Here is a 13,075-nt window from a genome sequence, read left to right as displayed (position 1 = left end):
TTGGCCAACCCAATAAAATAAAATTTCTGATTATAATTTCTTTAATAAAGATATAAAAACATACTTTTTCATTTTGAATTAGCCAACTATTAGCAATTACCTTTGTTATCTCTGTAGAGTGTATACAGGCCACTGAAGAATGGTAATATATGTGAAATACTAAAAAAAATTTTACAGAGTACCTAATATATTCTATAGATTTAGTTCTGATTATAGAAGGAGGCAGTGTTTTGTTATTCCTAAGGAAGAAGAAAAATAGAGATTTTGTGAAAGATAAAACATAGAGCTGGTTGAATTGAAGATAGTTGGGGTCTGTTTCAGTTGACCAGGTTATTTTCTGGTTTTAGATGGAACAAGAGGCTGAGAGGCGCAGACAACCACAAATAAAGCAAGAACCAGAATCAGAGGAAGAGGAAGAAGAAAAGCAAGAAAAAGAAGAAAAACGAGAGGAACCCATGGAGGAGGAAGAAGAGCCAGAGCAAAAGCCCTGTCTCAAACCAACTCTGAGGCCCATCAGTTCTGCCCCATCTGTTTCCTCTGCCAGTGGCAATGCAACTCCCAACACTCCTGGAGATGAGTCTCCCTGTGGTATTATTATTCCTCATGAAAATTCACCAGATCAACAACAACCTGAGGAGCATAGGCCAAAAATAGGACTGAGTCTTAAACTGGGTATGTTTGCATTTCGTTCCTCCTTTTTCCCTCCTTTCCCCCTCTACCCGCCACAACTACATAAATTTTGCCTTAAGGGAAAAATAAATATGTACTGCTTGGTAGGTAGTTAGAAAACTACTTAAAAAAAAAAGCCTTTCTAGCTCATGATTGTTTTCATAGTTCTGCTAGTGCTCCTGTATCTGCAGCTGCCCTGAGTTCTGAGAAGTGAAGAGTTAAATTTTCTAGCGCTTGTGATTAGTGAGTTATTTTTTATAGCTGGCATCTTTCTCTGAGGTTTGTGGAGGTATATTTACAGTGCTTTTTAGGCATGGTGGGTTGTAAAATGTAACATTTGAGTATTAAGTCATTGTGCTAATACAGTGTTTTTACTATAGGTGCTTCCAATAGTCCTGGTCAGCCTAATTCTGTGAAGAGAAAGAAACTCCCTGTAGATAGTGTCTTCAACAAATTTGAGGATGAAGACAGTGATGATGTACCCCGAAAAAGGAAACTGGTTCCCTTGGATTATGGTGAAGATGATAAAAATGCTGCCAAAGGCACTGTGAACACTGAAGAAAAGCGCAAACACATTAAGAGTCTCATTGAAAAAATCCCTACAGCCAAACCTGAGCTCTTTGCTTATCCCCTGGATTGGTCTATTGTGGATTCTGTGAGTAGCAAATTGTATTTCATTATTTTATTGCAAGTTTTTGGTTTTGACTATAGCACACAAACTCAGTTCATTCCGTTTATGACAAATAGGGGTGATAAGGTGGCTAGAATCTTGACATGGTCAATAGTAATAGATTATTGTGGAAATTCTTTTGGTACCTGAGGTCTTCATAAATTAGAAGCAAATAATTTCGTCTCGATACTTATCTGTGTTAAGTCAACTTGTTAATGATCATACTGTATTTTAGCCTTAAGAAAAATTATGAAGTTATATAGGTTTTTTAAGTAAATGTAATAAAAAGCTCTTCAATTTAGTAACCATGCTTTATTTTATAGATATTGATGGAACGACGAATTAGACCATGGATTAATAAAAAAATCATAGAATACATAGGTGAAGAAGAAGCTACATTAGTTGATTTTGTTTGTTCTAAGGTTAGTCTTTTACTCTTTTGCCAACGTTTGTTATATACTTCAAAATGTTAGAGACTTTCTAAATTGAAAATTTTTACAGGGCCAAGTCAGTGATAATTTAGTTTTAATTACAAGAGTCATGGCTACTTAAGTGAACCCCTCTATACTATTTCAGACCCCACGCTGCATGCTTTCATTTCAGAGGGTCAGAGAGGACAGAATAGCTGGCTGCTGCCAATTTTGCTCTCTCCCTGCCCCTGAGAATGCTTTGCCACCCCCTTCTTGTCTTAATGGTTAGAATGTTGCTGAAGTACAGTTGAGGTTTTGTGGAGACAGCCAATAGCTTGTCTCAATTCTTTTTCAGTAATCCATCCTTCGGAAAAGAAAGTATAGTGCCCTTCATAGCGTAATAGTGGTGTTAACTGACTGATTACTGTGTGCCAGGCTTCTTTCCCGGGAGGTACGGTGTTAAGCATTTTACAAGACTTCATCTTCTTCAAACCTTCCAACAACCTTAGGAAGTGCAAGTTACTAACAGTATCCCCATTCAATACGTGAAGAAATTGAGGCTTAGGGAGAGATTGTGTCTTGACCATGGTTACATGATAAGTAGCCTGTAGAACTCATGCTCTTAACCACCAAGGTATACCACATCCTTTCATTGTCCCCTGAAGGCAAAGTATTTCTATAAAGCAATAGCTAATTGCGTTTTAAGGAAATGGTATTTTTCTACCAGTACTGCTCTTTTAACATTAGGCATAGCTAATTTAAGTGACCCTTTCCACTTGTCATTACTGTAGCGTAAACACTTATAAGTCTGGATTTGAATTAGAAGACAAATAATGTGATGATTAAGATCCCAGGTTTTAGTGTCAGACTTTTATTGAAAAGAGGGAGATTCTGGGAATTAAGAAATTTATAGAAAGGTTCTAAAGTCACAAGAAATTCTCATACTATTTTGAGGACACCTTAAAAATTTTTTTTTTACTGTATTGCTAATGTTTTATTTATTTTCAAAGTGACAGTTATTTTTTTTCTCTTAGGTTATGGCTCATAGTTCACCTCAGAGCATTTTAGATGATGTTGCCATGGTAAGTTAGAAATTTACTGTTGTTAATATTTTAATTACACAGGGAGATCAGCTCAGTGCGTTGTGACGACCTAGAGGGATGGGATACGGAGGGTGGGAGGGAGGTACAAGAGGGAGGGGGTATGGGGATATATGTATACATATAGCTGATTCACTTTGTTGTACAGCAGAAACTAACACAACATTGTAAAGCATTTATACTCCAATAAAGATGTGAAAAAAAATTTTAAATTAATATCAGTGTGAACAAACTAACTTCTCTGAATTTGATTGAATTTCTCCTTGTGTTGGTTCCAGAATCTTTATGGGCCTGAATTAAAATTTGAACATGCATTAAGAGGTTAAAGGCGTTCATAGTAAGATATTATTAGACAACAGTAGAGTTAGGGTTTTTTTGTTTTTCTTTTTCCTTTGCGGTACGCGGGCCTCTCACTGTTGTGGCCTCTCCCGTTGCGGAGCACAGGCTCCGGACGCACAGGCTCAGCGGCCATGGCTCACGGGCCCAGCCGCTCCGCGGCATGTGGGATCTTCCCGGACTGGGGCACGAACCCGTGTCCCCTGCGTCGGCAGGCAGACCCTCAACCACTGCGCCACCAGGGAAGCCCGAGTTAGGTTTTTTTTTATCATTCTCTCCCCTCCCCTGTTTTTGGTGTTTGTGTGTATAAATATAAATTCTGAATCTATTCATAAACTTAGAGACCATTTATTATGTGTTTACTGGGTAGAGCAATGTGCTAGAAGCACAGAAAGGTGGAATATCTGCCCTTAAAGAACCAACAGGGAAACAAGTGTACCAATATTGATACTGTAATATCCTTAGTATAATGGAGATATATAAAAATGATCATGGGGGCAGAGGAGATGAGTAGTTAGGTGTTGACGGCAGTTAGGGAAACCATCACAGGAATTACCATGTAAACTGAGACTTGAAGATTGTATTACTCTTTTGTCACTTGGGCAGGTGTCTTTTGGGTTGTCAGTAGTTAAACATCAAATCCCAAATTGCACTTAATTTGGATATTAGAGTTAGTGGTTGTGGTTGCATTGATTTTGTGAGAAAAGAAAGGAAGAGAATTGATGGTAAAGGTGAGAGAGTGATAGAATGGACTGTGAACTCCAGTCTAGGAAGAAAAGGAAATAATATCAGAACAGAGTTGGTGGTCTGAATGAATCAAAGATTGGTGGTTCCAGTGAAGCTGTGGGAGATGTGTTGGAATGAAATAACTGGAAAGAGAGGTTTATTTAGAGAGTAGAATGTTTAAGAATACAATTGGTAAATTAATCCAGATTATGGCAAGGTGCAAAGTATGGCCATGGGAGATTCTGGGGCAGAGTTGATGTCATTGTTTAGAATATCAATGAACTTTAAGCTGGGTTATAACACACAGAAATAGAAATTACTGTGTGTTGGGACTGGGATTGGAGAGAAATACAAGAACCAGCTGCCAGAGCACTCATTTAATGTGGATGAAAGATTAGATATTTGCTAGACAGCTGCTGTTGGAGTGAACCGGTGGTGTAATGAGATCTCGCGAACATCAGTGGAGATATTGTTTACTAGGAGAAAAACAATGAAGATCCAGCAGCTTCCCCTCTCTTGTGGAGACTAAAGCTTTGAAAGTGAGGAGCTTTCTCAGAAGGCCACAGGGGTGTTAGGGTCTTTAGGGGACGTACCACATTTTCAATTAAGGTAAGGAGATGAAAAGTCTAATTAAAGAAGTTGGGATAGCATAAAGTGGAATAGGGTCTAAAGGGCAGAGTGGGAAAGTAGCAACAGGAAGAAGAGTCAGAGAGGAAGAAGAAACGTCAAGCATGATGTGAGATGATAGGTGACCAGGGAAACTTTCATTTTGAGCTGCAATTAAAGTTGTCAGGGAGTGCCATAGGAGGGTGCCTAACTAAAAGGAGCTCTAAGGTCAAGATGTTATGTGTCCAAACACTATGTGATGTCTGAAGCCAGATAACATTAGTTTTCTGCTGCCTAGCTAGCCTAATGCATCTGTTGTCTAAAATTCCTGAAAAAACGTTTGTGAAAAGTTTGATGCCATAATTCTGAGCCTCAGATGAAAGGAGAAATGTGAATAGATCCCAGTCCTTAGGGATACAATCTGAACTTCCTTGACCTTCCAGCCTCTTCACAAAGTTATCCTTGAGTGAAGAGAGGGTTTTGTAGTTAGGCCTGAGTTAAGGAATTAAAAAAAAAAAATCAGGGAATTCCTGGCAGTCCAGTGGTTAGGACTCTACATTTTCATTGCCAAGGGCCCAGGTTGAATACCTGGTGGGGGGACTGAGATCCCACAAGTCATGCAGCCAAAAAAAAAAAAAAATCAGTGTTCTGGTTTGTGGCCTTGGCAGAGGTATAATCACTGTTGGTGAAGATGTCATGTGTCACTATTAATCCGTTTGATCTGTTGAAATAGTTTGATATTTAGAGTATAATTAAACTCTACTGCTTATTCGCTTATATTGTTTTTGATTATTTTCTGGCTCATTGTTGATCAGAGTGGGAGGAAACCAATTGAGTTGGTGTTGTCAGCCAGTTCTGGTAATAGCTCATGGACCCTCTAAATATTTCTTGAATAAATGAGATGGAAATTTTAGCTCAAGTAGTATTTTGCTCTTATTAGAAATCTTTTTCAAACTGTACCTTTCCTCATTTTATGTAAGTTAATGAACTTTGGTTGCATTTTTGTACCTGGGTTCAATTCCTCATTAATTAGTGTTGCAGCGTAGTTCATTTTTTTTTGGCTGTGGGATCTTAGTTCCCTGACCAGGGATTGAATCTGCGCCCTTGGCAGTGAGAATGTGGAGTCCTAACCACTGGACCACGAGGGAATTCCAACAGCAGTTTTTTTTTAAACTATGGGTTAAATCTGGCTCATAGATGTCTTATTTAAGTTCTTTATTTGTCATCACTGAGAAATGTAAGGAAATTTCTCAGGAAAATCCATTTCTGGCTTGTTTTAGGTACTTACTGATTGTAATAATAAGCACTCTTCAAAGCACTTGGTACATATCAACTCTTTTAATTCCCACAGTAGAAGCAGTATGACATAGCTACTATAACCTCTGTCTTACAGATGAGAGAACTGAGGCTCATTGTGATTAAGTAACCCAACCAAGAATACGTAACTAATAAGAGGTAGAAGAGCTATTTGAATCCAAGTAGTCTGGCTAGAGATGTGGTTTGCTTAACTCCTAACCTGGCCTGCTTCTCCAGAGTCTTGGCAGCATTAGGCCAGATGCCATTATGACGGTGGTACCCTGGAACTCAGTCATTGCTGCCTTCTGTAGAAGGAAGCATGCTATTCCAGTTTACTGCACAGCAGCCCTGGTGTAGAGTGCCACATATGTGTGGGTGATGAGGGCAGGAGTAGTGCAGTGGTGAGGACATGATGCAACTAACTCATATGTAGATAGAAAAAATAACTTGATTTGCCAAGGAGAAAAAACCTTTTATTTATTCAATAGTCTTGTGTCCCTCATGATGATAGTGTTCACTTTGTTTACTCTATCCCAGATACTATATTAAAATGCTACACATATATTCTCATTTAATATTTCAGTGTCACTTATGTAATAAGTGCTCAATAAATGTTAAGATTGTGAGGTTCTTGGGGAGGGGTAAATGAGATACTCTGTATTAAGTATTATGTAGTTACATAACCAGTTCTGTCTAAATTACTGTGTTCTTTATAACATTTGCTTTCCTCAGGAAGTAGTTTTTCAAGACATGTATAAATAAATGCTTGTTGGTAGATAAAAGCCTTTTTTATTCCAGTTACCTTGTTGGGAGATGTTTATGATTGCTTCTCTTACGTGTGTGACTGTTTTTTGTCTTGTTCCTTTTCTAGGTACTTGATGAAGAAGCAGAAGTTTTTATAGTCAAGATGTGGAGATTATTGATATATGAAACAGAAGCCAAGAAAATTGGTCTTGTGAAGTAAAATTCTTTTTACATTTAGAGTTCCATTTCAGATTTCTTCTTTCCCACCCTTCACAGGACTTCAATTTTTTTTTTTTTTTTTTGTCTTCAAAGACGTTTGTGAGATCTGTAATTTTTTTTTAATGTAGAAAATGTGAATTTTTTTGTCCTCTAATTTGTTAATGCCATGTGTACTCCCTTGGTTGTAAAGACATCTGAATCCTACCATGGTTCTCTTTATACTCACCAGGTACAAATTACTGGTATGTTTTATAAGCCGCAGCTACTGTACACAGCCTATCTGATATAATTTTGTTCTGCTGATTTGTTCCTTGTAAATATTAAAATGACTCGCCAATTCTTTTGCAGAATTGCACTTAATATTGAACTGTACTGTATAGGCACCAACATGAACAATTTTAAATTGAAAGAATACCAGTCATACCTATTACCCTTACCCCCTTGATCAAAAATGGCAGGCCCTCATGATGGCATGGAATTTAAAATTAGAGTGCGAAAAGTAGCAGACAATCCATTCCTACTGTATCTCTGTATGAATGTGTTTGTGTGAATGTATGTATAAAAGTCTTACTTTTCCCTAATTTGCTTTGGAAGTTTCCCTGAAACATTTCCTAATTGAAGACTAGAATTGTAAAGGAAACATGGTATTGTGCCAACCCAAATGTCTGGGATAATTAGGTTATTAGTCTCCCGGAGTATAGTATTCTCTTGTGGCAAGCAACAGTTTGTTGAACGGAATGGGTTTTTCTGTTGAAAGCTGGCTGCGTCAGCCTCTCTTTTAAGGGAGTGTGAGTCATAGTGGTTTTCCCCCCTGATTTCATTGTTCAGGTATGAGGCAGATCCTTAGATTCTGGAGAGCTTTATTTAATGCATTTTTTGCACTAATTGGTCCTTAGTTTAATTTTGTACCCCTTTGTTTTAAAAAAAAAAGCTTCATTCAAAAAGCTTAAGTGAAAAAAATCTTTTTTAAAAATAAGCAAAATAAAAAATTAGGCAATTTTACAGACTAGGAATGTTTGACAAAATACAATAGGAATTTATCATGGCAATTTACAAAGGTTACATCTTATTTCTGAGGATAAAGTAAATCATTTAAAGCAGTTACCACTAGTTTTTTGTTTTGTAAAGGGTTTCTATCTTGTGTGTGTATATGTAGGCACACACCTTGTTTACCTCTGCTCATCAAAGTTTAAAAACGTACTGATGGTGTTCTTAGAGACATACATGGGGCTTTCTTTATGGTAGATCAGAAATTCACCAGGGAGCAAAATTACCTGAAAATGTAACAAGTTTTAAATAGTTCTTAACAGAAATTAGGTGCAGCTATTCCTGTGTCTGAGTATTTATTTTTTAAAAAGATTGGGTGGGGGAGGGGGTGTTAAAAAAAAAGCATAAAAAGCGTAAACTGAGCTTGAGTTACTAGATTTTTTTTAATCTTAAGAGGACATTTGAAAACACTGTTCTTAACATTGGACCATGACATGGTTCCATTATGTAAATATTTCAAATATTAAAAATGTATATATTTGATTTGGGGACTCATTCTTTCACAGTCTTGTTAAATAAATGGCATCATGTTGTAATTATGCGGTGCATACTAGAAACTTAACTTGAAAATACGGGCTGAATTTTTGACGGACTCAGTTTTTGAGTATTAGTAACTAAAGGTCAAAGAGGCCGTTTGCCTTATTTTCGATTAATCTAGACATCTGTGGAGATATTCCCCCCTTTAGTGTTATAATATTTTAAATTGTGGTTTCTGAAGGGAAAATTTTAGAAACATGCTCCTTACCATTTACAAATTCTTTTACTAGCCTTTTCTCAGATTGACCCCCAGCGTGACTCCCTGTTCAAGCAGTTTATTATGCCTCTCTCTCTTTTACCATATTATTGCTTCTAAGGCATCATATTAGGTTGTTTTTATTTAGCCAGCATTAGCATGGAAGTTTATTCAAGTAGATTTAATTTTCCTTGCTTGGGTCTCTTCTGCTCTTTCAATTACATTTACCTTAAAAGGGCCCTTGTGTGAAACCCTTGGGGGCACATACCATATACTGCGTAACACTTCCAGTGAGATTTGTGTCAGGATCCCAAATTTATACGTTAACACTTTTGCAGCAAAACAGGAATGATCACAGTCAGTGGGTTAAAAGACCTACTACATTTACTACATTAATACTTTAATGTCAGTTCAAGTCAGATTTTGCCACAAAGGTTAAACTTCAAGGTTTTCAGAGTTCTTATTTTTCAGGTTTGTATATAAAGAACTGGACATGTATAAGCTGACATATTGTAGTGTCAGGAAGAATACACATAAGAAAATTTTTACTAAATTGCTTGAACTTTCTGGGTTGTCTTTACCATTTGTCCATAGGTTAATTTCAACTTGGAAACCTTAGTTTAATCCATATTGCCCATTCAGGTTGTTATAAAATTAGATGAAAGTCTTGACAACCATTCTTGATGTGGCAGTTAGGAGGAAACCAATGTGCTTTTTCCTCATTTGACCCTGTAAATAAAATAATTTTAAATGTGTATATCTGTGTACAGGAAGAAAATGGTTTTTCTCAAACTTTAACATGCAGCTGAATCACCTGGGGGGATCTTGTTAAAATGCAGACTTAGGGCTAGAGTGGGCCTGAGAGTTTGCCTTTCTCACCAGCTACCACATGTTGCCAGTGCTAAGTGATCCAAGAACTGCTTTGATTAGAAGATTAAAGTGTCTACTCAGTACTAGTATTTTATCCTAATAGATTGCACTAATGCAGCTTAATTTTCTTTTTAAGTTCATTTTAAGGAGAAAAACGTTTTTTGAGGCAAATAAAGAGGTAGGTATTATTTATGTTTATAAACATGAAGTAGTCTTCCAAAAAGGTTGCCTGAGAACAACTCCAATATTCTAGGCTTTATTCCCAGCCAGCCCCAGCACATTTTCTCCTGAGAGAAGTTTATGTTGTTACTCACTCTGAATCTTATCATAGCACTTCCTGATATGTAATAGTAGAGGCCGATGATTATTTTGTGGAGAGTGCAGTTTCAGGTACTAATCAGGCATGGATACTAGATATGGTGGACAAACTGAGAAAACAATGAGTTCAAGAGTCAAATTGTACTAAACATTATTAACATTTTTTTCTCCTTTAATATGAAGAAAAAAATTTAATGCAAATAAATGTAAGCAGGTATACAATGTGTATATGAGGCTTATTTACCCAGCTCTTTCAAATAAGTTCTATGAATGTTTCCACTTTCTACCCAAAAACTGCTGAAAGGTTTTATGTCAAAGTGGTTAACACATTTTTCCAAGTCATATTTCAGCCTTCTATTAATATGAAATTGAGAAATTGTTTTGCTTAGCAAAAGATGGTGAAATTGATTTGTGAATACCAGTAGCTAAAGAAAGGTATTAGAAGGAATCCCAAATAGGCAAAGAAATAGGCAGTCTAAGTGTCGGGAAGAAAACTAGAGAAATTCACAAGTGTATATTTTAAACCCAGGAATTATTACTATTATATTCATACTATAGACCAAGGTGAGCTTATAATATTTGATAAACTGGTAGATTTTTCGAAATGTGATTATGTTAAATTATTGAAATATTGTTTATTTGCATTTGAATGCTTAATTTTCATCTTTATTTAAAAGATTCTTTGCCTTTCATTTTATTACTTGACTCATACGAAGGCTAAATTAGGATTGGCAATCTGAAATGCCCAGGAAGAAAAGATAATTTCTATAAACAAAAATGAATAAAAATTTTTTTCAAGCCATGTTGTTTGAATTAAATGACGCTCTAAGTCTGCCTACTCTGCCTCATCATGTATTAGTTGGATAGATGACTTTTGGATTCTCTTGCACAGAGTGGTAGCTGAAATATTAAGCCAGGTAACCCATTCGTCTTTTTGTGTATGACTTACATTTGCCATTGAAGCACAATTAATATGTGCCATTCATGTTTTAAGCTAGATGGAGTGATAGACATAAATAAGATCTCTTTAGTAGCTGAGAGTCTAGTGGTGGAGAAAAAAATAATGAGATGATCACTAATAGATATACAATGTACTATATGAACTGTCAAACTTGATGAGCTAACTTCAAGGTTGAGAGGAAAGGGATAGATAGTAGGAAGCTTCTCAGCAGAGGTAGTAATATGTAGAGGGGACCTTAGAGATCACATAGTCTCTTTCTTTTTTGGCTGCACTGCAGGGCATGCTGGATCTTAGCTTGCACCCTCAGCAGTGAAAGCGCGGAGTCCTAACTACTGGACCGCCAGGGAATTCCCAAGATCACATAGTCTTAACTGCTCACTGCAACACTGCTAGTGTTCCTTAGGTAGGATATCTAGAGGCCTGCGTATTGGATTCTGTATAATTCATGGTCTAGATCTGCGCTGTCAAGTTTTTTAATTCATTAAAATTAAATTTAAAACTCAGCTCTTCAGTTACACTAGCCATATTTCAAGTGTTAAGAAGTGATGTGTGACTAAAGTGGATTTAAAAATCCAGTTTTTTGTTTGCAGTATTCATATTTCAAGTGCTCAATAGCCATATTTAGCTAATGGTTTCCAATATTGGGTAGACATTGTAGATTGAAGAACATTATTTTGACTAAAGAAAGTTACATTGGATAGATATGGTCTAGATGCTAATAGCCACCTAAGAGCAGAGGAAAGTGCTTGTTAATAAAATTCCCTCATAGGAAGCATTTTTAGCAAATCTTTGTTGAGGCAAAAAGTATTGTGAATTTAAAAATTGTTTAAACAATTTTTCCTGGTTTTTTTTCTCATAACAAAAGGAAAAACTAGAGAACACTTCACATTGTAGGATCTAGAAACTATGAAGGTTCATTTTTTTCCCCTGTCAGTTAAAAGATAATGGCAAATATACCCAGGTGAAGAGATTTGGCTAATTGTTACAGCAGGTGGAAAAGCTAGATATTAAAGTTTCATTTTGAGTATATTCTTGAGACTTTTTTTTTTAAACGGGGCCCAGGTTCTTTAAGAAGGAAATTAGATTTAATAAAATATTGACAGTCATACAGAACTTAAGACTAAAAATGCAAGATGAGTAAGCTAAAGCCAGCCCTTCATCTTGAGCTGTTCCAAATCTGAGCCAGATCCTTGCAAAGAATGAAAACGATGTGAGAGCTAGTAAGATAGAATATGGTCAAGCACCTAGTCTTGATGACAGTATTATTTTTCATTTTTCAATTCTACTTTACTCCCATAGCAAACAGAGCAATGATGTATAAATAAAAGTAAACTGCTTTTATGTGGGAAGTGTTAATAAATTGGATTGCCTTGCTGAATCTATGGTGTAAAGAACTGGCCTTGAATCTTGACTTTATTTACTTGTGACTAGTGACTGCTCTAGCCTCTCTAGAGGCTCGAACAGCCCCTCTCCCCAAGTAGCTCTAACAGGTCCGGCACTGGATTTCCTGTCTGCTTCATCTTTCACTGCTTACTATTGATTTTTGCCACCATTTTTTTCTTTTCTTTTCTTTTCTTTTTTTTTTTTTTTTTTGTGGTCATTTATTTCTCCATTCCTGCTCCCAAGTTCCAGACACTTCTGGGGAAAATATAAATACACCACTGCAGATAGTCTGGACCCTCTACTATTTTTCTCATTCTTTTACTGAACTTCACTTCTTAACCACAAACACTGCAGCTTTTATAGTTCTTAAACTTCCAGTGCTGGGACTTCCATGGTGGTCCAATGGTTAAGACTCTGCGCTTCCACTTCAAGGGAAACAGATTGTTTCAATCCATGGTCAGGGGACTAAGATCCTGCATGCTGTGCGGCATGGCAAAAAAAAAAACTTCCAGTGCTATCTTAGGTAGGTATGAATGAATAAAAGTCATTTGATTTTCCCTCTTACTTAGCAAAAACTCTCAAGGTTAACAAAAGCTTAACTTTAAAAGAGTCATTTAGGCATATTCTCTCCAGTTTATGACATGCATCTTGAACCTTTGCTTTCTATAATTAAGGATGGGTACTCCTATCCAGAAGACCTCCCCCACTCATGTTTCTGGTTTGTAACTACAGTTTGCAGTTTCTTGAGCCTTGCCCTGGAGTTTCCGTTATCTTCTTCCTTCCTTCAGGCTGGAGTAAGTTTTTAAACAAAACAACCTTAGGTCCTCTCCTTTTCACTACAGTAGAGATTCCACAAAGAGTAGCTTATAGTTATATGTACTCTCCAAAAATTTTTTTTAACATCTTCGTTGGAGTATAATTGCTTTACAATGGTGTGTTAGTTTCTGCTTTATAATGGAGTGAATCAGTTATGCATATGTCCCCACA

General features: G+C 36.6%; 1 protein-coding gene across 4 annotated transcripts in view; it reads left to right on the top strand.

Moving 5' to 3' along the window:
- The window catches only part of RBM25 (RNA binding motif protein 25), a 54,553-nt gene extending 43,804 nt beyond the window's left edge, over positions 1 to 10,749 (top strand). For 3 of the 4 annotated variants that reach the window (XM_082863917.1, XM_082863914.1, XM_082863915.1), the window contains 5 exons: positions 348 to 672; positions 1,050 to 1,324; positions 1,663 to 1,761; positions 2,784 to 2,831; positions 6,685 to 10,749. In XM_082863917.1, the coding sequence (XP_082720043.1) occupies positions 348 to 672; positions 1,050 to 1,324; positions 1,663 to 1,761; positions 2,784 to 2,831; positions 6,685 to 6,777 (840 nt within the window). In that variant the 3' untranslated portion in view covers positions 6,778 to 10,749. The remainder of the gene's footprint in view (positions 1 to 347; positions 673 to 1,049; positions 1,325 to 1,662; positions 1,762 to 2,783; positions 2,832 to 6,684) is intronic. The other variant, XM_082863916.1, reaches the window with a different exon arrangement.
- The last annotated feature ends 2,326 nt before the right edge of the window (positions 10,750 to 13,075 follow it).

Source organism: Leucopleurus acutus, assembly GCF_964270905.1.
Source record: "Leucopleurus acutus genome assembly, chromosome: 1".
Classification (NCBI taxonomy): domain Eukaryota; kingdom Metazoa; phylum Chordata; class Mammalia; order Artiodactyla; family Delphinidae; genus Leucopleurus; species Leucopleurus acutus.
Note: the sequence above shows the minus strand (reverse complement) of the source record. Positions and strands in the feature narration are given on the sequence as shown.